General features: G+C 44.5%; 1 protein-coding gene across 4 annotated transcripts in view; it reads left to right on the top strand.

Annotated features, from left to right (window-relative positions):
• Positions 1-24,023, top strand: part of PDE6G (phosphodiesterase 6G) — a 209,350-nt gene that overhangs the window by 113,569 nt on the left and 71,758 nt on the right. For 3 of the 4 annotated variants that reach the window (XM_069199783.1, XM_069199782.1, XM_069199784.1), the window contains one exon: positions 14,440-14,699. In XM_069199783.1, the coding sequence (XP_069055884.1) occupies positions 14,524-14,699 (176 nt within the window). In that variant the 5' untranslated portion in view covers positions 14,440-14,523. Of the gene's footprint in view, positions 1-13,592; positions 13,701-14,439; positions 14,700-24,023 lie in introns of those variants that run through there. The other variant, XM_069199785.1, reaches the window with a different exon arrangement.

The following is a 24,023-nucleotide window of genomic DNA, read 5'->3' as shown; positions in this document are numbered from 1 at the left end:
AGGTTAACGGTACTAATAGTGGTGGATGTAACCTTACCACGGTTGACGGAGCACAAATTGGAATTGGACTAAATTCCGACAAGGACCCAGATCCATTTGGCAGTGCCGCTATCGGAGTTGTCTCTGGAGTGGTTTCTATGCATCTTCTCCCTGTCCCATTCTGTATCATTAACCCTTGGTCGCTTGTGCTTGAATTTGCCTGTATGTACAGTGGTACTGGTGGACCTACAGTGATAGGTAGAGATATTGCGTCTGGATTCTGTCTGTTCCCCGAATTCTGTGGCATGTTAATCCCCACATTGTGGTTCATCATTGCTGGCATACCTAACTGGCTTTCTATTACTCGCACTTCTTGTGTCTGCTTTTGGGGCATCGAGAACTGTGTTGATTCAGCTTGAATCAATGTCGGTCTCTGATAGTTTTGTCCTCCCTGCACCACTGAATCAGAAGTCTTTCCCATGTTATGCTCATCACAGCAGTGCCTTTGAACCTGTGGCTGATAGTTATCAGCAGGTTTCAATGTAGGCACGTCTGGGTATACTCTCTGAATCTGTGGTATTTGTGGTGAGAAAGGCATGTCGGAGCTGCTCGGCCTCTGAGATATTCTCAAATTTGGTGTTACATTACCCTGTATTGGTTCTGGAGGGGCAGTACTAATGCTTGAGCCTTTTTCGCTTTCCACATATGGTGGTGGGCGATCATTCAGCAATTGTATAATGAACTCTTCATCATCTGACTCGTCTCCCCTTTTCGAGTTTCTATTGTTCTCTCTCTCTCTGGACTGACTCCTGTTTGTCTTATAGGTGGCTTTCCTTCCTTCCGTCTCCCCTTCATCAGTAATCGCTGGAAACAATTTAATCCCCTGCAATACGTCTGATCTCCAAACCTTTTGTGTGCTGTCCCATCTAGCATCCGCCAGTGTCTTTTCTACTTTTCTTATTCTTGTCTCAAATTTCTTTTGTTGTTGGTTTCTAGCTATTAGCTCCCAAATTGCTAGTGCCTCAAACTGTGCTGATCTTGGAGGTACTTTCATGTCGTATAGCGCAAATCTCAGATTTTCTAAAACTCTTAGATTAAACGACCCGTGGATAGGGAACGCTACACTTCCATGTTTCTCTGTTAATTTGCACCATTGTTTCAACCATAGACATGGCGCTACACCCTTTTCTTCAATGACAATGTAAGCTGGTGTACCCTCAGGCGGTGTTTCTTCTCCTACATTTGCTTTAATATAAACATCTCCCCTCATGGCACTCTTAAATGCTTTGAAAAATTTCATCTTTCCGTCTTTTGTTTTTCTAAAATATGTAATCAATAAGCGGCTTTAATTCCTGGAATATTCTTCGCTTGCCTTTCCCCTTCCAATTGCGCTTCACGGACTGCGTCCAATCCGTGCGCGACCCTTCTCACCAACCGACCTATCCCAGCGCGGCTCCTAGTGACGTCACACTCACACACTGCGGCTGACAAAGTCCCGCGGCTTGTCCTCTTTTCATTCGGCTTCACTCATAAACTAATTTCTGCAATATAACGCGAGCACTTAACCAAAAGAATAAAACAGATCTGTCGGTTTACTACAGGAAACGTAATACAATCGCTTCAGAAACCTTAGGGATTTTTCACTAGCCTTGGCAGTTATTCCATCTTTCTCGGTTTCCCACTTTCGCAAGCAAAATTTGACCCGCAAACTTTACTCTCAACTGATCAATGAACTATTCTAGTGCACTTTAGAATTCGTCAAATCTCAAAGTCGAAGTTTTCTTTCACTCCGCAACATTCATACCGACTTGTTGACCACGCCCGATCAACCTATTAAACCTGACCAGATCACAACATCAAACAAGTGTCACATACACTTTTCAACATACTCCGGAGTCTCTTGACCTCGTAGGGCCCGTCTCAACATCAACAACCACGTGGACAATTTTTCTGCTCAAAGCGCTACACACACGTGAAGTTCGACGAGTTCCCTACTCTCACACCTTTGGAGTAACACTCCTCTAATATCTTTTAACCCCCCTAAAATCCTCACAAACTTCTCAATTAATCTGCGGCGATAAGCTGTGCAAGCGCAAAACCCTAACTTCACTCATACCGTCACTAGAAACGCTGAGACCATTCTCATACCTCCATGTTCCTCATTCGCAAGCTCCGAGATTCCGGGAAAGTCATTGGGGACTTAGGGCATCATCATCTCTCCAACTTGTTTTATCAAAGAAAATTCTAACTTGACTCTGTCTATTGTTCGGATGGGGTCCCAAAGAGCTAAACCATCCTCTGCTACCATCTACTGATAACGCGTCCAGCCCTTATAAATTACCTGTACCTGGACACGTTGGAGGTCGGTGAATCTTTTAACCGAGTCGGGCTCTCCTCATCCTAAAATAGTCTAGTCACTCAGATCAATAATCAATAACTATTGTAATTGGTAATCAACACTCAATTAATAGATCAATATAACACATCAGAAATCAATAACAGTTGGTATTTCGGCGCACCATGACCTTTCAGTCATGAATAACCACACCAGTTTATTAAAAGTTAGTGAATTTATTTCCCTATATTAACAAAGCTAACACGATGTATATATGTCTCAAAACCAAATGATATATGTATATGAACATTACTAGCTGTCCATAACGTCGGAAGAAACGCAATCTACGCAAAATCTGGATGATGATACACTCAGTTATCGCAATGCAAATCACTAATATGACTAACTGTATTTGACTAATTTCATACATTGGTCAGCGTAACAAGATTTCAATTTAGCATGGTACATTGAATGAATACCTCGACTAACCTCTAATTAGCATCGGCATGTGGGGCTTCATGCAAAACGAATTTAGTCAACACAAATTTGGAAAACTTCTAGCTAGGACCCTATCAAAATAGCAGTTGGTACCTAAAAGGAAAAACACAATGCATAATACATTTATCCTTTCATATTTACCAAATACAATCAGCATTCCAGAAAAGTCTTCGTCCTTCAGGTACCGGTTGATCAGCATGGGGCAAGTTTCAAAGGGGCAAAGTTAAGGGCAAGCTTCCTTGCAGCGGCAAGGAGAATGGGGCAAAGTTACTGCATGGGCAAGACGGGGGCAAATCAAAGTTAAAGTCTCTAGGGTGAGAATTCTTAAAGTCTCTTTCTCTCAGATAGAGAAAAGGGCATCAGGGTGTCGTCCAAAATGGAGTCTGGCATCAGGCTTCAACTGGCATCGAGGAAAATGGCTGACTTCTCTTTGTCCGGTGGGTTTAAGTAAGAAACATTCCAAATTCTGCAGGGTCTTCCATTGGAGGGTTCATAGGTTGGCTTCAAATTGTCCAATGAAAATTGTCTTTTACTAGCGCTCATTTATGCATACACTGTCCTTGGAGCCTTGGAACACAAATTGTAACATGGTTTGCCAATTATTTTACTATCTGTACCTTCATTGTCCGCACCTGCAGAGACTGACCTTGTATCAAAGGGGATGAAACCGGCCTAGTACGAAACCTTGGAGATAAGTGTATCGGTCAGTTCTACTGGAAAAATACAACTTCAAGCAAGAATATATGTTTCATTAGTTCAAGGAAAAACCACGCAGTTAGAATTTGAAACCAGGCAACTAGGCCAAAGCCTGTACTAAATTTAAGCTAAGCAAAACAGTTTTCAAACAAGAAATCATAGCATACGTTTGCAATTATGACGGATTACTACATTTTCAATACTTCATGATTAATAAAGCTCGTTTACAATGATGGCGAACTACCCCGAGGGCACAATTTTCCCTCGTACATTATTTTCTTTACTAAAATCACACTTCATTATATTTTGATTACTCGATATGTATGAATATATGTCGGACCTTCTTTTTCTGCGTCATCAACTTACATATAATGCATGCAGTAACTTTGGCATTGCACACAAGGTGTGTGCCATGCTGTGTTTTCACTCAAGGCTTGCACATTGACACCCAATCTGAGTTGGCAGGATGTGTGCAATTTAGGTGTGGGTCCCTTAGGGTGGCACAACATATGCTGCAGCCCTCAGGGACCCTCTTTAGTAGCCATGCCCTAGGTACACAAGGTACCATCTACTAGGGACTTACAGGGGTGCTAAAGTCCTGTTCTGATTGTACACAATTAGACATACCTAGTTTTTAAGGAAGGAGCACTGGCACTGAGGTCTGGTTAGCAGGCCTCATTGCACTTTGAGAGTCGAAAACCAGCATCTAGCAGTTCTAAAAGGGGGCAACATTGGGGTGGGGGAGGGGGTATCTGCAAAGAAGCCCGGTTTCCTACACAGACTATATTCAATGTATTGAAGCTGGTTATTTACCAATAGAATTATTTTTATTAGCACATTTGTGTATATGGTAAATTTACATTGATTCAATAATAACAATAAACTAACATTAATAAATGACATATATAAGCGCTCTTTCAATGAGCAAACTTGGTGAAATCTTAGTAATATCCAATGACAACACACTAGTTGCTGCATGACGTTATCCTGAATAAAATGTACAGTTTTCTTGACAGGTTATCTCGTTTGTAGTTCTGAAAAACAGTCAATGTAGTTCCTAGTGATAGCAGATTATCAAGAAAAGTTAATTGACCCATTTAATACTGCTTCTCATCTTAAATCAACTTGACGGTACTCCTCAACAAGTATGTGTCAAAGTGTTTTGACCTCAAGGATTATGGACACACATCTGAGAGGTCTTCTTCAAGGCCAAAGTGTCACGGCACTAAACGGGAAGCCACACCATGAACAGCTTATAAGGTTGAACTTGATGAAAGTGGGATCTTAACAGGCAAAATAATTACCGTACCAGTCTCCATTGTTAGTGATGATTCACTATAAAAGAGAAGAAGGATATATTTCAATGAAAGATTTTCACAACAAGGAAGTGCATTGATCACTTGCGACTTGGTAGTTCATTGATTGATAAACTGTCTTTAATAGATAAGGAAATAGCAAAGTGTATATGTATAGTCAGTATTGAGACCACTACTCTTGGGGAATCACAGGAGTAGAATTCCACTTACTTCAGTGTTGTTTGTTTTGGCGTCACAGACATGGGCATACATTGTTGATTCATCTTGACATGGTGAAAATGTGGCACCGCACCTGGCAGAGCGAGCATTCTCCTATGTCCTCCCATAATCTTGCGGGGATCTTCTTTTGTACGCAATCTTTCAATTAGTGTGGCACATGCTGCACCTTGTTGCTTCTTGCCCCTTTGTCTTCGGCTCCCTCAGAAACTCACAAAAAGTTCAATTTGCTTATAGCTCACATGAAGGGGGCATTGTATGAGAACATTCGGTAGTATGCCTAAAGTACTACTTGACCCCAAAATATCCATAAAAAGGCAAAACGGAGCTGATGGGTGAAGTTTGAGGCTGTCTATAATCTCGTCAATGTGTTTGTTATTTGGGTAGATCTGGTATGAGATGACCGTGACTTCAATGGTTATTACAAGAGGGCAAATTTACCCACGGAAGAGGATGAGTGAAATGGATGAGCTCTGCTGGGCTTATCTGAATAGCTACAATTTTAATACAGCAAATCATTTCTAGCTGTCTTCGGTTTACAGGACTGGTTCTCAAGATGCAAATGTAGGGCAGACAACTCTTCTGATCCTAGTTTACTTTTTTAATTACACGATGCACTCTTCTTTTGTTTCTCTAGAATATTCTTTTTTTGTTGAAAACATTCCGAGGTAGGTAGTCAATTTATCACTGAAGGTCCAGTATAGTATGCCCTAGCAGCAACACATCATTCATTAATAATAAAAAGTTTATGGGTGTGCTAGCCAGCCTGTGGTGAAATAATCAAGCTTTAACCAGCAAACATGACATCTACAAAGGTAGTCCAAAAATCGGAGACTGAAAAATGCATCCTTCCTTAGGGACATTTTCTGTATTAATCATTGAATCAAAAATTGTAAGGATCATTGCCTTCCTTAGATATATTTATCAATTACCATCTTTGAGATAATCTAACAGAATGCTTTGAAGAATGAGCATTTCATTGGTGGATCTCAATGACATTGCTTTAGTTTGAATATAGCTAGAATTATCCGTTCAAACACTGTGAATATGGCTCTCCAATGAAGCTATTTTAGTACAGTCAGACACCTATTCTCCCTTTTTAGGTATTCTTTTAAGGCTGTGGATACTTAATCTCAGGAGCTGACTAGCAGATGTCCTACTCGCTTTGGAACAATTTCTTCTTCATTAACTCTAGGCCAGCCTGCTGTTTTTCAGTATAAAGCTGTGTTGCATTTTTCAGCTATCAAGGAAACAGTTAAGAGCATATATCATCAGCAAACCATTGAACGTGTTAGATAAATACTTTTTACTGTCAGTGATCACGCTTACAGTAATATCTTTCTAGTCATCACTCTTACAGTAACATCTTTCTTCCCTTTTTTTTACAACTTAGTTCAGCAGTGATGGTTCCCAGTGATCAGTTCAGCAGGGATGGCCTACCCTACTCTACATCACTCCTTCAACTTCAAAACTCTCAAGACATGCTTCACTTCAGGGTTGGACTGACACAGAACGTAGGGACAGGAAATAGGCCCAGACACCAAAGTAATAGAAGTCCCTGTTGGACTTGGTCCTCTCTGCAGGGTCACCCCTAACATTTTTACTTCATCCCTCCTGTTTTTGTAACCTATTTTTTTTGTTGGCTTTAAGGACTCTGCGCACTTTACCACTTCTAACCATTAATAAAGTCATTATGTTCTCTCTTCTAAGCATGGTAAAATTGGCACGCACCTAATTGGCACATTTAATTTACTTATAGGTCCTTAGTAAAGTGGTGGTACATGTACCCCGGGCCTGTAAATTAAATGCCACTAGTGGGCCTGCAGTACTGATTGTGCAATCCACTTCAATAGCCTTTTAAAAAATGTCTCCGGTCTGCCATTGCAGTCTGTGTCCAATTTTAAATTGCCATTTCGACCTGGAAAAATAAACTTTTTGCCAAGACTAAACCTTCCTTTTTATACATGTAAGTCGCCCCTAATGTAGGCCCTAAATAGCCCATAGGGCAGGGATTATTGTTTTTAAAATGCTGGACATGTACTTTTAAGTTTTACATGTCCTGGTAGTAAAAAGCTCTTAAATTTGTTTTGCACTGCTGCAAGGCCTATCTCTCCCATAAGATAACGTTGGGTTACCTTACTACATATAATGAATGATAACTTTTGTTTGAGAACAGGTAGAAATTTCATGTTTGGTTCCAAAGGAATTGTAATTTAAAACCCGCTTTAAAAATAAAGTCAGATTTTAAGTCACATTTCTGAGCATGCCACGTTTAGAAAGTTGCCATTTTCTTGCCCTCACCATTTGGGGCCTGAAGCATGTACGCTGGGTCAAATGACTGGGTGTAGTTGGCAGTTTGCCTTTGTGTATTCTTCCCAGACAGTATTACAAAGGGGGAGTGGATGTTGGTGGGTTGAGCTATCCTGACCTGATTGGAGTGACGGAGCTGTCAAATACCACACTTGCACTTAAAAGGAGCAGCCTAGCACACAGAAAGAACTTCACAATAGTCTTTTATTACTCTAGACAGCAACTATGGCAGGGAGGAAGGATATTCCAGAACCTGATATAGGGGGGGAGTCTAGAAGCTTCTCCCACTTCAAAACTGGCACCAGATATAAATACTGGACCCTCAGACCAATTATTTAGTACACTCTGGGACCTGCGGATACTACAGAAGAAGGACTGCCCTACTGCCTGAAAAGGAATACTAAACCTCCTTCCTTCATCCCAGGCTACCTGAAGTGACTTCGAGGGTCAGCTGACTGACCTCCTGTTCAGAGCTCTAGGAACATAACAAGCTCTAGAGGCCTCCCTGCAGCTACCTAGCTGACCAGCGGCAACTGGACCTGCCTGAACCTGCCTCAGCCCTGCTGGCCTCTACAATAGTGAGTCCCTGACCCCCAAGAGGTGCCTCCGCAGGTCCTTGGCCTTTGGAGCACATCAGAGAGCACTCCTCTGAAGAAGAATGAGAAATCCTAAAGTTTTGGGCTCTTTTCAACTGTGAACAGGCCTGTTTGCACTGAGATCTTTCTGCCCACAATGACTGCCAATACGTAGACTTGACTCTGCGCCACAGCAAATGCCAGTAACAACTGGCAACACAAGATCTGTACTTCATGCCACAGCATCAACAGCTCGCAGGGACTGCAAATGCGAACCTCCAGCAACGACCACCTGTGACGCCCAAAGACATCTCCCCACTACAGCAACAGCCATCAGTGATGCTGTCCCTGCTCCTCTCGGCCTCCTCAACCACGAACCAGACTCTTCACGGTGACTTTGAGAAGGTAATTTTTTTTAGCTGGACTCCCTGGTCTTTGTATCTAGCCAAGCTCCATTACAGTCGGCCGGAACTTGTGACTATCATCCGGTCCTGTGCGACCAGGTAATCTTGAGAGGTGCTTTGTGCCATTAGGCACTAGACTTACCTAGATCCTTTAAAATTGCGTTTCTCCAGCTCTACTGACTGGATTGTTGTCATTTTTGGGTCAATTTACTTATTAAATGTTACTCTATTTTTCTAAATTAGTGTGGGATTTTACTTGTGTTGGCTTTTCACTTTGTTGCTGTTTGGGTGCTGCATAAATACACATACATTGCCTCTAAGTTAAACCTGACTGCTTATGTGCCACGCTACCAGAGGGTTAAGCATAAATTAATTTAGTGACTTTTCGTGGTTCACCCCAAGAAGGTTTGTGGCTGTTGCTTGAGCAGGGTTTCACCCCTTTTGAACCACCAACCCAGTTTCTCTCAGCTCCCATTAGTGAATTAGATAGCTGAAATTGAGGTCCATGTTTGCATATTAGGGCAGATTTGAACTTGTACAGACATGTTTTGTTAGCTTTTTTGCAAGATATAAAAGGCTGCATGGATTTGAGCTTGAAGCAGGCAATGTTTATTAAATCAACAGTAGAAACCGGCCCAGGATAGGGGGCAGAGCTAGCTGGCTAAAATGGCAGCCCCATAATCCCAGGGCTCTGAATCGGCCCAACATCCATCCTGCCACAATTGCTCCGCATCAGTTGGCAACAAGACATATGGAGACAAGGATGGAGGGCTGCAGTAACTCCCGGTGCCCTGGGTGAAAAGGTGGCCCAGGCAACAATTGGAGCCTGTCACTAGAAATGGCAGCGGGACCCTGATAGAACGAAAGCCCATGAGTGCTGCGTAGCAGTGAGTACAGAGAAGGGTGCGTTGTTTCCTGCTGCTGCTTACAGGGGAGTACGGAAATACAGGGGAGGACTCGGACTGGTGCTACGGTGTGGCACAGTCACCCAAGGTGAGGTTAAGCCCAGAGCATGCCTGTAATGCGCCAAACAACAGAGAGGTCAGGGGTGGCCAGGGGAGAGATCTGGGAGAAATCGGAGGTTCCTTCTGTGGCACTCTCCAGAGCGAATTCTCAGAGATGCTTGGGGGGAGTCCGCACATCCCCCTGCTGCCGACAACAGACTGAAGGCTGTCAGGCCCCTTCAGGATGTGGGTGGGGCAAAAGAACAAAGTCCCTGCTGCAGAGGATAGAAGCTGCATGACCAGTGGATGCTCCTGGCTGGATTCTCATGAACTGGGGGAGCCCAGATTGTACAGAGTACCCACAAACCACTGTGAGCTCTCCCTGAGGCAGAGCCGTAGCCCCTCAGGACAGCAGTGACTGACATGGATGTCAAGTCTGCTATTAAAACCCTGGCAACAGTTAAGACCCCAGGAACAGACAGACTCCCACCGGAGGTCTACAAATTGTTCCTGTGAGACCTGGAGCCAAAGCTGATTGAGATGTATGCTGAGGCTTATGAGGGGGTGTCCTGCCAGCCACCACCACGAAGGCCATGGTGGTCCCACTTCCCCATATCCCAAAACTACAGGGAACTATGTGACAGTCTCCGACATCTGTGCACTCTCCATGTTAAACACTGACTTTAACTTGCTTAGCAAACTGTTGGCCACTAGAATGCTGCCCCATATGTAGGCTCTGATACATAGTTATAAGAATGGGTTTATACCCACTCGCAGCACCTCACATAACCTTCGTAGACTCTACTCACTGCTACACGACAGACCCTGCAGCAATAATTGTATTTGGTAGACCTAGAAAAGGCCTTTCATCCAGTGCGCTGGGACTTCTTGGAGACTACTGTGCTGCATATAGGGTTGGGTGCTGCCTGGGCAAGGTGGGTCAGACTGCTCTACACACACCCTATGGCAAGATTCAAGATGTGGCGCACTATCTCAGAAGCCTATGAGATACACAGAGGGTCCTGGATCGGGCGCATGCTGCCACCACTGCTGATTGCTATACCCATTGAGCCCCTAGCGCAGCGATTCTGTGTTGAGGGCCAGGATTGGGGCATAGTGTGGAGAGAGACAACCCACATCATTTCCCTATATGCAGCTGATCACCTCATCTACTTACAAGATGGGAAGAAAGACATGTGTGTTCCCATTGGTTGAGGCCATCTGCCACCCCACCACCTGCCCCACTCATGTGACCTGGGCACCTTGCGCATTTCAATATCTCGGTGTCCAGATATTCCACAACATACAAGACCTCAGAGAGAGGTAACCGGGGAAAGCATGTAATTCGCTGTGAACTAGTGTCTCTTTCAGGTGCCCCCTCAAGCTTCCCACCATGGCGCACATCTCCCTTTAAAAAATGGTCATGCTTGGCATGCTTGCGAGGCTTCTCTACTTCTTCTTTAATCTCCTGGTGTTGATCGTAGTGTCATGGTTACGTTTGCTGGATGTACTCCTTCTGGACCTGTTGGGGAATGGTGGTCGTCAGAGAGTTGTCCTGGCTACCCTTCGCCTCCCTCCCAGTGAGCGGGGACTTTTTGGCGGCTCAGCTTCAATGGCCTGCGAGGTGGCTCCGTGGAATAGGCCTGATGGAGATTAGCTTGGATGATGTTGAGCACAGTCAGGGGATGCTGCTAGCCAAGATAATTAGGCCAAACCTGCATATTTCCAAATTGGGTATTTTACTGTCAGTGGTCCTTCCTAATTGGCGTAGAGCACTCATGAGAACAAATACCATGACCCCCTACGCATCTGCGACCCCCTTGGTGAAACTTCCCCATGGCAACCCGTACTCATGTTTTCCAGCAGGTCACATGAGACGTTGGTCGGATGCGGGAATACTATCACTAGGAGACTGTTTCTAGCAAGGTGTACTAATCCCTTCTGGCGACCTGATGGACCGCAGTGGGCTTCTCCTGAGCAAATTTCTCACACACAAGGCACTCACAAGGGTCCTGAGGGAACTTTGGGGGGACACAGATGTAGAACCACATACACATACAGTTTTACAAACTAGACTGATAATAGAGGGGGTGCTCACTTGATCACGTGGTTGTATATGGCACCAAATGGAATGATGGAGAGGTGTTTGAATATTCTTAAAAACCGGTGCACAACAGACCTAGGTAGGGAACTATCAGATGCTGAGTGGGGTAAGGTACTAGCATATGCACACAAGGTCTCCCGTAACTTGTGTCTCAAGTACATACAATATAACTGCAGACACAGGACTTACCTCAACCCCCCCAGGCTCTGACTCATTTATGGTGGTGTCCATGGGGGATGCCCCCGCTACTTGCTACCAGATGCTGGCTTTAGCCACGACTTGGGTATGCCCTGCACTCGAGGAATTCTGTGGTGGGGTCCTCTCAAGAAAACGTTGAAGGGCGATCACTGACGATAATGCTAGCATGAATGAAATAATGTGAGGTGACCCTGTTACCAATAGAATGATAGCTAAACACTCAGCCCTACTACTTTATGACCCACCCAGACCCTGCCATTACAGGAGACATTGATGCACGACATCCCCAACGGATCTCTGAAAATGAACACGCACGACCTTGGGACTGCGCACATAAAGGGCAAAATTACTAGTTTAATAGGTTAGTATGTTGAGTAAAGTTAAGACACTTACCATGATGAGGCATAAGGCTATCCTGAGAAGGCTCCAAAACCCCTGACCCGGTAGAGGAAATGTTACCACTGACCCACAATGTGAGTAGCATACACGTATACCCCTTATAAACGACGATGTTAGTTGACGAATATATTACCATTAGAAAACTAAGACACTAGTGCATAGAAAATAACTTACCTACTATTGGAAAACTACAGTATAATATGCAGACGCAATATTAACTGTTGTCTGTACTACTTAAAATGCCAATAGATAAAAGTGTTTAAAAAAAAGAAACCCGTCCAGCATGCCTACAAAAAGAAGCCCACAAACAACCAAAACACTCGCCTCCACAGTGAACTCTCAAACCAGCCCTTCGTGCACTGATTACTCCATAGGCCAGTCTGACCCTGCCTACTTTGCGACTGCATTTATCCTCATCAGCAATAGGTGCACAGTGGATTGTATACTTTCGATTATAGGGCCTTTCTAATGCTGCTGTTACATACACAAACCAGGTATGGCTCTATTGCCTGGACCATAGACCCTCACGGATTTGGATTTAGGCTGAAGAAGCAGTAGCAGGTATCTGCTATGATTTGGTATTCCCCTATTGTCATTTTCTAAATATGTCCTTTTCAATTCTTTCTTCAAACCCCTACTGACTTTAATGGTGGGACAACAAGAGTCACTGTGGTATCGGTTCAGACTTCCAGTTTTCATGAGTGCACCTTACAATAGAGATTGGATTAACACTGGCTTTTAGATAGGTGGACACTTAGCATTTCCACAACAGCTCATAGGACTTGCCCATAATGCCTATTTAGCCTTTATGGTTCGGCTTATTTAATTCCCTGTTTGGTAGGGAGGGGGGGGGGCATGAAGTACAAAATACAGAACAGCTTGGACACCAATTAAAATAGGGGCAGTGATTCGTTCTGAACTACCAGGTTCCTCATTAGCTTATATGTTTAACGTTCCTGATCACAAGGGTATCAGCATTTCACACATACCACTGAGAGCCAGCCACACAAGAGGAGAGCGCAAGTGGAGGGTAGAGTGCAACCCACCAAAGAAGGTTCCCAGTCAACCCCTCCTTTAAATATTAACAATGAAAAAGACAAACACAGATGGGTTTTCCCCCGTACTAAATAAATCACTATTACCTAATGAATTAACTACATATAACTTATACCCATGTCAATCTATTGGTTACCTAACTATGCAACTACATCACTTGTGCGAGGACGGTATTCCAATATAATCTATTTGGATTGAGGGGTGTCCCAAAAACTCCTAACCAGTGCCCTACAATACTGAGCAGCCACTGCGGTCTGGGTCTAACCCTGCTAAGGCGGTATCGACCTGCTAGGCGGGCATCAGGTTTTGCCATAGGTGCCCTCTACCAGTAGTTTAGGTGCTATATGTGTCGCAGGCAGGTGGCTGCAGGTTTTTAATGTAATTGATATGTAACTGAGAAGCCCCGGGGCCCATTCACCTGCACAGGCTCTAGGTGTCCTCTAACTAATAGGCTTACAGCGGAATCGGCCTCAAATCCGTATTAATGCCAAGGTCAGCAGAGCTTATGGACCCTTTGCATACGTCTGGGGAGGGACAGGAGGTGAGCAGAGAGCGAGAGGGATAAAGGACGAGAAAATGGTGCACTTTCTGCGTCTGACACAATCTGAGGCAGGCTGCCCTCCAGGGAAACGGAGATAATTTTAAACAGTGTTTCTGAAAGGCCTGCCATGTAGGTGACTCTGCCCAGCCTAAACGCCCTTCAGTGACACTGGTTCAATGCTTGGTGTGTGACCTACTCATCTCCAGAGGTTCAGGGGCACCCGCCTTTTGAGAAATCTTAGAATTTTCAAATAGTCCAGCCCATCAGTGGTGTAGCTCCAGGGAGGGGACAAATGTATCTCTTGATAAATAGTTGGGCACAGGGGCTATTAGTCGGGTATGGTGAGGTGTCTGTCGGATTTCACCAGGAATTTTACACACACATACAAAAACACACTCTCCCTCATCCTGTTTGGGAATACTTCAAAAATGCTGGTTATTTCACAAAATAATGTGATTTCTCTCACTTAGTGCCCCTACCAATCTGCATTCATCTCTCTTTAGCCTGCCCCTAAGCCCCTTATGTGCCCCATGCTTGTCGTATATTGTATTTCAACATTATGTGCTGTGTGATTCTTGGTTAATCTGAAGCCCCAACCATCCCCCCTCCCCCAATTTTACTGACCAAACTACGCCCATGTGAATCCTATATTGTGGTTAACCATTTTCAGAATTGCTTTACCAATTAGTTTGACAACAAAGCAAGCGTAAAACATGGAAACACTCTCTTCACTACATCAATTTTACCTTACTCCTTTATTTTTTCCATTTTTTTCCTTTGTCATTTCTTTATCATTTGTCTTTTTTCCCTATTTATCTTACTTCGCCCTGTCTGTATAATTAAAAATGTGTGTATGCATTCTCTTCAGGTGGCGAAGCCTTAAGGCGGCCAGGGAGCGCCTCTAAAGACAAAAGACCACATCTGGAGACGGGCAGATCGACTACGCAAGAAAATGGCTGAAAAGAACCTCAAAGGTGGCACCATAAATTTGGAGCCTGCCAAATCGGAGATCAAGTCGGCCACTAGAGTGACGGGAGGCCCCGCCACCCCCAGGAAAGGACCCCCCAAATTCAAACAAAGACAGACAAGGCAATTTAAGAGCAAACCTCCAAAGAAAGGCATACAAGGGTAAGTTAGAGACGGGTCGTTCTTTTCATTATAAACGTGGCGTGAGTTTGTGAATGCCATAGTTGTTAAGTTAAAGACGGGCCGTTCTTTTAATTATAAACTTGGAGTGAGTTTGTGAATGGCGTAGGTTTTGCATTACAAGCAGAAGTACACAAAACAATTGCTTTGACAACAACCTGTTTCTTGAAGCCATTTGTTTTCGGTGTTGTCTCACCAGACCACAAACAGGTGCCTTCGAGCAGCGATTGATTAAAAAATGTGCACCTTATCTTTATTCCAATAAACATTTAACATGTTCTTTCTGTGGCAATCTTGTCTGACATTACCCACTCTTCCCTACCTCTGCCTCAGTAGATCGTTTCTGCCACTACCGGTATTTCCAAGAGACTGGGGGGAAGGACATCTCCCAATGTTCATAACGAGCCACTCCAGCTCCCCACCAGGTCGAGCCACTTCTAGAATACTCAATGATATCCTAGCCCCTTAATTTAAAGTTGGAGTCCATTGACTGCTTCATCCTGTTAAGCTGGGCCCACACCTCCTCCACAGAAGCCCGGCTTCAAGCTGTGACCAGACAGCCCAAACTTCCCTAATCTTCGAGGAATCTGCTAGATTTACCAGCAGGCTCTAGCAGTGCATGCTTCCGTTTATACACGAACATACGTATACATGGCGCGTGACAGCTGCCCTCATACACGCACACGCGCACACGATAAATGTATAATACGCCCAGCAGCATGAAAAAAAATCCTTCCACACAAATTAGCATCAGTTTAAGTCTCTTATGTACTCAGAGGTGGTGCAGTATGGCAGCAACACCCTCGCCCCCCGTCCTCCCACACACACACACGCACGCGCGCAGACAACAGGAAAGCACGCGCAGCTGGACTGCTTAGGGGCCCGCGACTAACCCGGGCGCCGATCGGCAGTGTTATTTAAATGGACCAATAGGTAGCCCCCCAAAAAACCCTCCCCCGGAACACCACCGGGCAATAAAGGCGGGGTGCGGGGGTGAGAGGTGGGGTCCCCCCCAAGGAGGTCATGTGAGTTCGGAAAGGCTGTACGTTTCCATCTTGCACATAACAGGTATGTCACCAGTAGTAGCTTCCCAACCATAGACAGAACATGGACATCACCAGAGCAAGCTCTCCCAAATGCTCACAACCGGCGCAGTATGAGCAGCGGGCATGCAAGCTTAATGCACACACACAGTCCATAAGTATGATACAAACAACAGCAGTTCAACACACAGAATTCTTGCAGTAAAACCCGCAGCGATGCAAGCTTCTTCATGAACCCAGTCCATCTAAAGCATGGCAGCAGGACATTTAAATAACAGACAAGCTTCCTCACACAGAGAACAGGCACAGCACACCTAGTAGCAGAGCATCATCTTTATGCAGACAGAATTAAAACATGCTGCCTGGCAGGAGGGGAACAAACCACAACAGCAACAGTGCAAGCTTCCCTCACACACAAATATGTCACAATTAGCAATGTAAGCTATATACGCAATCCAGAACTGGTAAAGCATGGACAACACTAAGGCAAGTCAAGGTACTGAAAGCACAGCAGTAAGGTACCCTACATATGCAAGGCCGACATAGCATGGAAAGCAGTAAGAACATAGAACACAATAGTAAAGGCACCCAGCTACGTGACTTGCAGCAACAGGGCAAGCCTCCCTATGCACATAGAACATTTACACTATGTCAGCATCAGGGTGGCGGGGGAGCAAAGAAACACAATAAAGGGGCACTAGGACTGTGTACCTCTTCAGATTTGCTATTCGTAAAAGGCACAAAGTCGGAGAAGAATGGTACATAAGTAAAAGCCTGGACTGGAGCCAGAACCATCTCTTACATCGGATAGGCTGAAATACAGCTCCCAGAAGCATATAAACGTTAAGGAGAGATTAACTAAGTGAGACATGCCATTATTGAACGCTTGAATCCCTAAGTCTGCCTGTCCTCGCTTGATGTAAACATTTGCTGATGTAGAAGGGGTTTAAAGAAATATTATCCTATCGATTCCCAAAGCTGTTAACATTGTCTGCCATGAATGTAGGCTGTAGAGCAGTGCCTGTCAGGTAAAAGGACATTGGGACCCTGAAGGTCAGTGACGAAATGGACACTGCCATTCCCACTTCCTGCAGGCACTGACGAACAGGAACTGGTCAAGCAGCTTCAGTTAAGAGTAAGTCATGACAGGGAGAGCACAGCAGAAGCAAAACTCTCCCAAAAGTAGAGGAGTGTGTAACAACGGACTGAAGAACTACGGAGAAGCCAAAGTAAACACAACAGACTCCCTGTACCATTTGCCTGCCTGCCTTCTGTGATCACTATTGATCAATTTTCGATGAAGGTAGGGTTTTGTATAGATAGCATGGAGGCCTGAAATTGCTGGTCTTAAATCGTAAATGCAGTTCCCCAAGTGCTTACCCTACCTGTTGTCAAAGAATAACTGCATGGGCTGTTGCGTCTATAAATGATAGTCAAGGAATCCAACACCATGGGTTTCTTTTTATAATGGTGAATCTAAAGATAGATAGTGACAAATTGAGGGAATGCTAACCCTGCAAAGCATTTTATCAGTTCCGAGGTAATCATATCAATTATATGATTACTCGCTTAAATAGGGACACAATGCTCTTGAAGCTCAATGTGAACAAATTATATCACCAGTTAGACCTAGCTAGAAACTCTAGCTATATTAAAACATTCATTACTTAGGTAAGGCTGTTCCCCTACAAGAGGCCCTGCTTTGGGCTGTCGATAAAAGGAGATACTTTTTGGAAGGCATTATAAAAATTATTCAACCTGTGGTAAACACGTCATATTATACTGACTATATTTCATGATTTGGGGTTTGATGGAAATAACAATATGCTGCAGTGCACATGGTATGCATGACATTAAAGGAGAGGAAACTCGTCTCCAATGCTGGCAACATTGAAATTCATGGAATTCATAGAAGTTTAAACACTCATTTTCAGCTCTAGGGGATGGTTCGTAGAAGATAGAGTCACTAGTCAAAACACCAGAACCACAGGATACTAATCCCCTATAGTGATTTCCAGGCATGCCCAGCTACTGCACTGTATTTATCAACACACAGCCCCGAGAGAACTCACCTAACTAAGAAAAGGTCTACTTTATCTGTTCACATGAATGTGACAAGACAGTCGCCATCCCAAATCTTGAAGGAGTATCATGTGGCATACTATAATCACAATTTATGTGCTGAACAGACTTTCCATGCAGACTGGCACTAAGGGGGTCATTCCGACCCCGGTGGGCGGCAGGCGCCGCCCGCCAGGCGGAGACCGCCAGAAGACCGCACCGCGGTCAAATGACCGCGGCGGTCATTCTGACTTTCCCGCTGGGCGGGCGGGCGACCGCCAAAAGGCCGCCCGCCCGCCCAGCGGGAAAGCCCCAGCAACGATGAAGCCGGCTCCGAATGGAGCCGGCGGAGTTGCTGGTGTGCGACGGTGCAGTGGCACCCGTCGAGATTTTCAGTGTCTGCGAGGCAGACACTGAAAATCATTATGGGGCCCTGTTATGGGGCCCCTGCACTGCCCATGCCACTGCCATGGGCAGTGCAGGGGCCCCCAGGGGCCCCACGACACCCGTTCCCGCCATCCTGTTCCTGGCGGTTTTTACCGCCAGGACCAGGATGGCAGGAAGGGGGTCGGAATCCCCATGGCGGTGCTGCGAGCAGCACCGCCATGGAGGATTCTTTGGGGCAGGGGTAAACCGGCGGGAAACCGCTGGTTGCCCTTTTCTGACCGCGGCTTTACCGCCGCGGTCAGAATTGCCCATGAAGCACCGCCAGCCTGTTGGCGGTGCTTCCGCGGCACTCTGCCCTGGCGGTTTTCAACCGCCAGGGTCAGAATGACCGCCTAAGTGTTTTTCAGGATGAACAGTCCACAGTCTAATACATACAAAGATCCGATCATAGAAGAGACCAAGCACACACACACAAACAAGCATCCCCTGTCAGGTCTGGGTAGCCTATTAAACAGGTCAGTTGAAATAACAGTTATGCTGCAGAACAAACTGCTTTAAAAACTGTGAGTGTTAAATGTTTTTCACCATTGTAGCCCAGTTTAAAAAATACAAATACCTATGAGCATCACACATTGAACGAGTTGGTTTAGAAAACACAGACCTTCAAATAAGAGAGTAAAACGCTGCTGTATTTAGACAGGTCTGTAAGTACAATATACACTGTAAAACCCACCTCATTAATATAAAAAAATGAACTAACCCCCACCCACTCACTTTCCCCAATACCTTCCCAAATCCCAACCAAGCACCAATGGCATCTGGTCAGCCTATAGCTCTTTCAGACCGCCCGTCCTTTTAAATCATTCCCAGTTCTTGCATTCCAGACACCAACCCATAGTTGTTGATCATCATTCTTGCAGTCATGATGTCACTACTTGCTCCTTCCCTCTTTTCTGAGCTGCAAACATCCACCTGTCAATGCCCAACTTCTTCGGACTAGTGCCTCGGAACTGCTTTCCCTGCCAGTGCCTGTCCTATAGCAGCATTAGAAACCCAGTCCACCAACCTAGTACATCAATAAAGCGATCTAATAGTGGTGTTGTGGAAGTACTTTAAAAATGTGACTAGAAAGAACCACCCCAACTTTGCAAAAGCTTCACCTTCTTTGAAAACATTTAGCTGGTTCAATAGAAAACCCTAATCTCCTATCCCTATAAGACAGGAGACCCTCTCCAAACCCTTTCACCAAAGGGTAGGGCAGGTGGGAGAAAGCAGACAGCTGTGCCCACCCAACAGGATCAAAGCCTCACCAGGGAAGAGGTCAAAATTATCCTATGTTGACTTTAAACCTAACCTAGCCCCACTCTAGGAACCCACTCACCCTATCACTAACTGGCCTGTCCTGGACCACTCACCAGAAAACCCCAAGGGTTTCAGGGGTGAGGTATCAAAAACACTCTCCAGGTGCCCAGGTGTCCCTATTTAAAGAGATCAGGTAAAATGAATTTGCAGTATACTTAAAAAAAAACATATTAATAAATATCAGTAGAGAGAGGAAGAAACAGAGGGGGTCATTCCGACCCTGGCGGTCCAAGACCGCCAGGGCCGGGGACCACGGAAGCACCGCCAACAGGCTGGCGGTGCTTCCAAGCCCATTCTGACCGCGGCGGTAAAGCCGCAGTCAGAAAAGGGGATCCGGCGGTTTCCCGACGGATTTCCCCTGCAAGGGCTGAATCTCCATGGCGGCACCCATGTCGTGGGTGCCGTGGGGCCCCTGGGGGCGCCTGCACTGCCCATGCCACTGGCATGGGCAGTGCAGGGGCCCCCTAACAGGGCCCCATAAAGATTTTCACTGTCTGCTTAGCAGACAGTGAAAATCGCGACAGGTTAAACTGCACCCGTCGCACCCCTGCAACTCCGCCGGCTCCATTCGGAGCCGGCTTCCTTGTTGCAGGGCCTTTCCCGCTGGGCCGGTGGGCGCTCTTTTGGCGGTCGCCCGCCAGCCCAGCGGGAAAGCCAGAATGGCATCCGCAGTCTTCTGACCGCAGAGCGGCCATATGGCGGTTCCCGCCATGCGGGCGGCTCCCGCCGCCCGCCAGGGTCAGAATGACCCTCAGAGTGCCTGCCCTGCAGAAGGAGGGCGAGCTGGGGCAAGCAGCAGACAGCTATGGTGGTGGAGGAGCCAGAGTACGGCCTTGAAGACAAAGGGATCAGCAGACAGCCATTGTGGAGATCTGGCAAAGGGTCAATTTTTCCCAGCTGAATTGACTGAAGACAAGGACTAACATTGAAACACCACCTGATTGCAGGAAAGACTCTGGGCATGGAGTCTGGGTGAAGGCTGAGAGGAAGGGAACATGTTCATAGATTTGCTTTCCAAGTGTAAGAATAAGCCATTTTCAAATAGGGCAGCTACTAGGGTCACAACTTTTCTCAGAGGAAAATATCAACCATTTGTTCTCATTTTAAGGGAAATCAGCTTTATTGAAATCAAATTCATATTAAACTCATATTAACAGTACAAAATGTCAATCTCAACGATAACATAAATGTGGAAGGAACTGAAAAAGCTGTTTAACATTTTAAATGTATTGGGTGATAAACATGGAAAAAGGCAGGGAGGGGAAACAATAAAAGGAACAATACCACTAAAAAGAAGAGAGGTACAATGTATATTAAAAACTAGAAAGCATTAATTATAATTAAAAGCATATAATGAAATTGAAAATAAAGTAAATCAAGAACAGAGAAAGCAAACCATTTACGGTGGCTTAAAATTTTCAGATAATGTACACTTAGTAGGTTTGCAAGCAACAGCATCAAGATAAGCAGTCAAAGGTAACGAATACAGATCTCTATTAATTGAGGGGCAGCATAAGGAGGTAAACGCAATATCTAGCCTATGATAGTGGCAACATTTTACCACCACACTTTATAGGAAATATTGGATGAGTTTTTCCAATTGAGGGTAATTTTCTGAAAGGCTAACGCTAACATAAAATCTAACAGCTTTAAATTATCACTATCTGATGCAATATCATCAGATAAACTACCTAGGAGGAGCGCAGAGTGAGATAATTGGGATCGCAGATGAAAAATGGAGGTGAGCTGACGCAAAACCTAAAGAGACAGTAGGAGGACATTTGAAGAGGATATGCATGAGATCTCCCTTTTTGGTGTCACATGACCAACAATTTGAAGTCGAGGATACAGAAAATGTAACTATGGTGGAGGGGGTAAAATAAAGTCTGTGATAAAGAAAAAACAATGATTGTGTGGTAGAAGCTGATCTAGATATTTTATATGACTTATGCCATATCCTGTTCCAGCAAGGAATAGTCCAGGTACAACCCAAATCCAATTCCCACTGAGATTAAATTTTAGATTTTGATCTTGTCAAAATAGGAGAATGAAAAAGTTTATAAATATTTGGTGCCTTAGGAAAAGGGGTAAGAAAGGAAGACAAAGAAGAAGGCAACTCCAAAGAAGGAAAAGTTGGCAATGAAAATAGTATATCAAGGATATTATTAAGAAGCAGGAGATATTTAGGCATGAAGGAGTTAGGGCAGTTAAATAGATGTTGGAATTGCGAGAACGAAATTAGAGTGTCTTTGGAAAATAAGTCTCCAAGACTTCCAAAATAAAGGTTTTTTATTGATAGTTATGAGATGATTATGCCAAAGAGGGGAGTTTAGAAAAGAGGAATAAGTGACAGATGAAGATAAATAATGAGAGCGTAGAAGAGCATAAGTATGTTTATTAAGGGGGGAAGAGATAATCAAAATATTATAAGAAAAGGACATCACCTCACGAGGAGAAAACGGTAGAAGAAAAGAACATTCAATATCCAACCATAAGGGGGTAAACTGAGAACTTGACAAGGAAATCCATCTAGAAGCTTGACACAAACAAAAAGATTTATGGTAAAGTCGAAAGTCAGGAAAGTTGGCTCCACCTTCCTGTTTAGAATGACGAAGTTGACTAAGAGAAATTCTAGATTTCTTATTGCTCCAAAGGAATTTAGATAATCTTGAATCAAGCTGTGTGAAAAAGTAGCAGGAAGAGGGATCTGAATCATGGATAGAATATATATAATGATTGGAGAAATCATCATTTTGATAGAGTCAAGACGACCCCACCAAGATAAACATAAGGATTCCATAACATAAGGGATCTATCAATCTTCTCTAAAGAATCATAGATATTTACTGCAATGGACTTTTTACTGGAAGTGGTAAACCAAATACCTAAATATTTAATCTTGGATGTATTCCTATGAAAGCTATTAATAGCAAACGGTGGTCTAAAACAAAATTTTGTCAGAGGGAGGATTTCAGTTTTATCCGAATTTATCTTATAACCTGAAATCAAGAAAAAATCCTCTATCTCCTGGGGTAGAAACGGTATAGAGATTTCAGAATTCGAAATATATAAACGTATGTCATCTGCATATGCCAATTTTTTAAAGTGTTTTTCACCATATTGGAAACCCTCAATTTTAATATTATTTCTAATACAGGATAAAAATGGCTCTAGAGCTAAGATAAATAGCAGAGGAGAGAGCGGACAACCTTGACGAACGCCACGACTTAATGAAAAATATATAGACAATTTTCCATTAACCAAGACCGACTTTTGTGCACTTTTCCAGGACTTCCTTGGTGCACAGCCTAGCCTAGGTCCCTAGCACTCCGTCCTGCATTGCCCAACTCGCTGAGTTGGACTCCGACGTCTTGGGACCCTCCTTTGTGACTTAGAGTTGACCGCTGTCCTCAGATCTTCTAAGTGGCTGCTCCGGTACTTCTGCGGATGCTGCCTGCTTCTGCCGGGGCTCTCTGAGTTGCTGAGCGCCCCCTCTGTCTCCTCCTCCAAGGGGAGACATCCTGGTCCTTCCTGGTCCCCAGCAGCACCCGAAATCCTCAACTGTGACTCTTGCAGCTAACAAGGCTTGTTCGTGGTATTTCTGCCTGGAAACACTTCTGCAATCTCCAGCACGCCGTGGGACATCTTCCATCCAAAGGAAAAGTTCTTAGCCCTTTTCGTTGTTGCAGAATCTTTGGCTTCTTCCACCCAGAGGCAGCCCTTTTGCACCTTCATCCGGGGTTTAGTGGGCTCCTGCCCCCCCCTGGACACTTTCGTGACTCTTGGACTTGGTCCCCTTCGTTTACAGGTCCTCAGGTCCAGGAATCCGTCTTCAGTGTTTTGCTGGTGCTTGTAGTTCTTGCAGAATCCCCTATCACAACTATTCTGTCTTTCTGGGGTAATAGGGTAACTTTACTCCTACTTTTCAGGGTCTTGGATTGGGGTATTTTGGACACCCTTACTATTTTCTCACAGTCCCAGCGACCTTCTACAATCTCCCATAGGCCTGGGGTCCATTCGTGATTCGCATTCCACTTTTGGAGTATATGGTTTGTGTTGCCCCTAGGCCTATGTCTACCTATTGCATCCTATTGTGATTCTACATTGTTTGCACTACTTTTCTTACTGTTATTTACCTGTTTTGGGGTTGTGTACATATAATTTGTGTATATTACTTACCTCCTAAGTGAGGGTATCCTCTGAGATACTTTTTGCATATTGTCACTAAAATAAAGTACCTTTATTTTTAGTAACTCTGAGTATTGTGTTTTCTTATGTTATTGTGCTATATGGTATAAGTGGTATAGTAGGAACTTTGCATGTCTCCTAGTTCAGCCTAAGCTGCTTTGCCATAGCTACCTCTATCAGCCTAAGCTGCTAGAACACCTCTAATCTACTAATAATGGATAACTGGACCTGGCACAAGGTGTAAGTACCACAAGGTACCCACTAT

This window comes from Pleurodeles waltl, chromosome 7 (genome assembly GCF_031143425.1).
Source record: "Pleurodeles waltl isolate 20211129_DDA chromosome 7, aPleWal1.hap1.20221129, whole genome shotgun sequence".
NCBI lineage: Eukaryota > Metazoa > Chordata > Amphibia > Caudata > Salamandridae > Pleurodeles > Pleurodeles waltl.
This window is presented reverse-complemented; position numbering and strand designations above follow the sequence as displayed.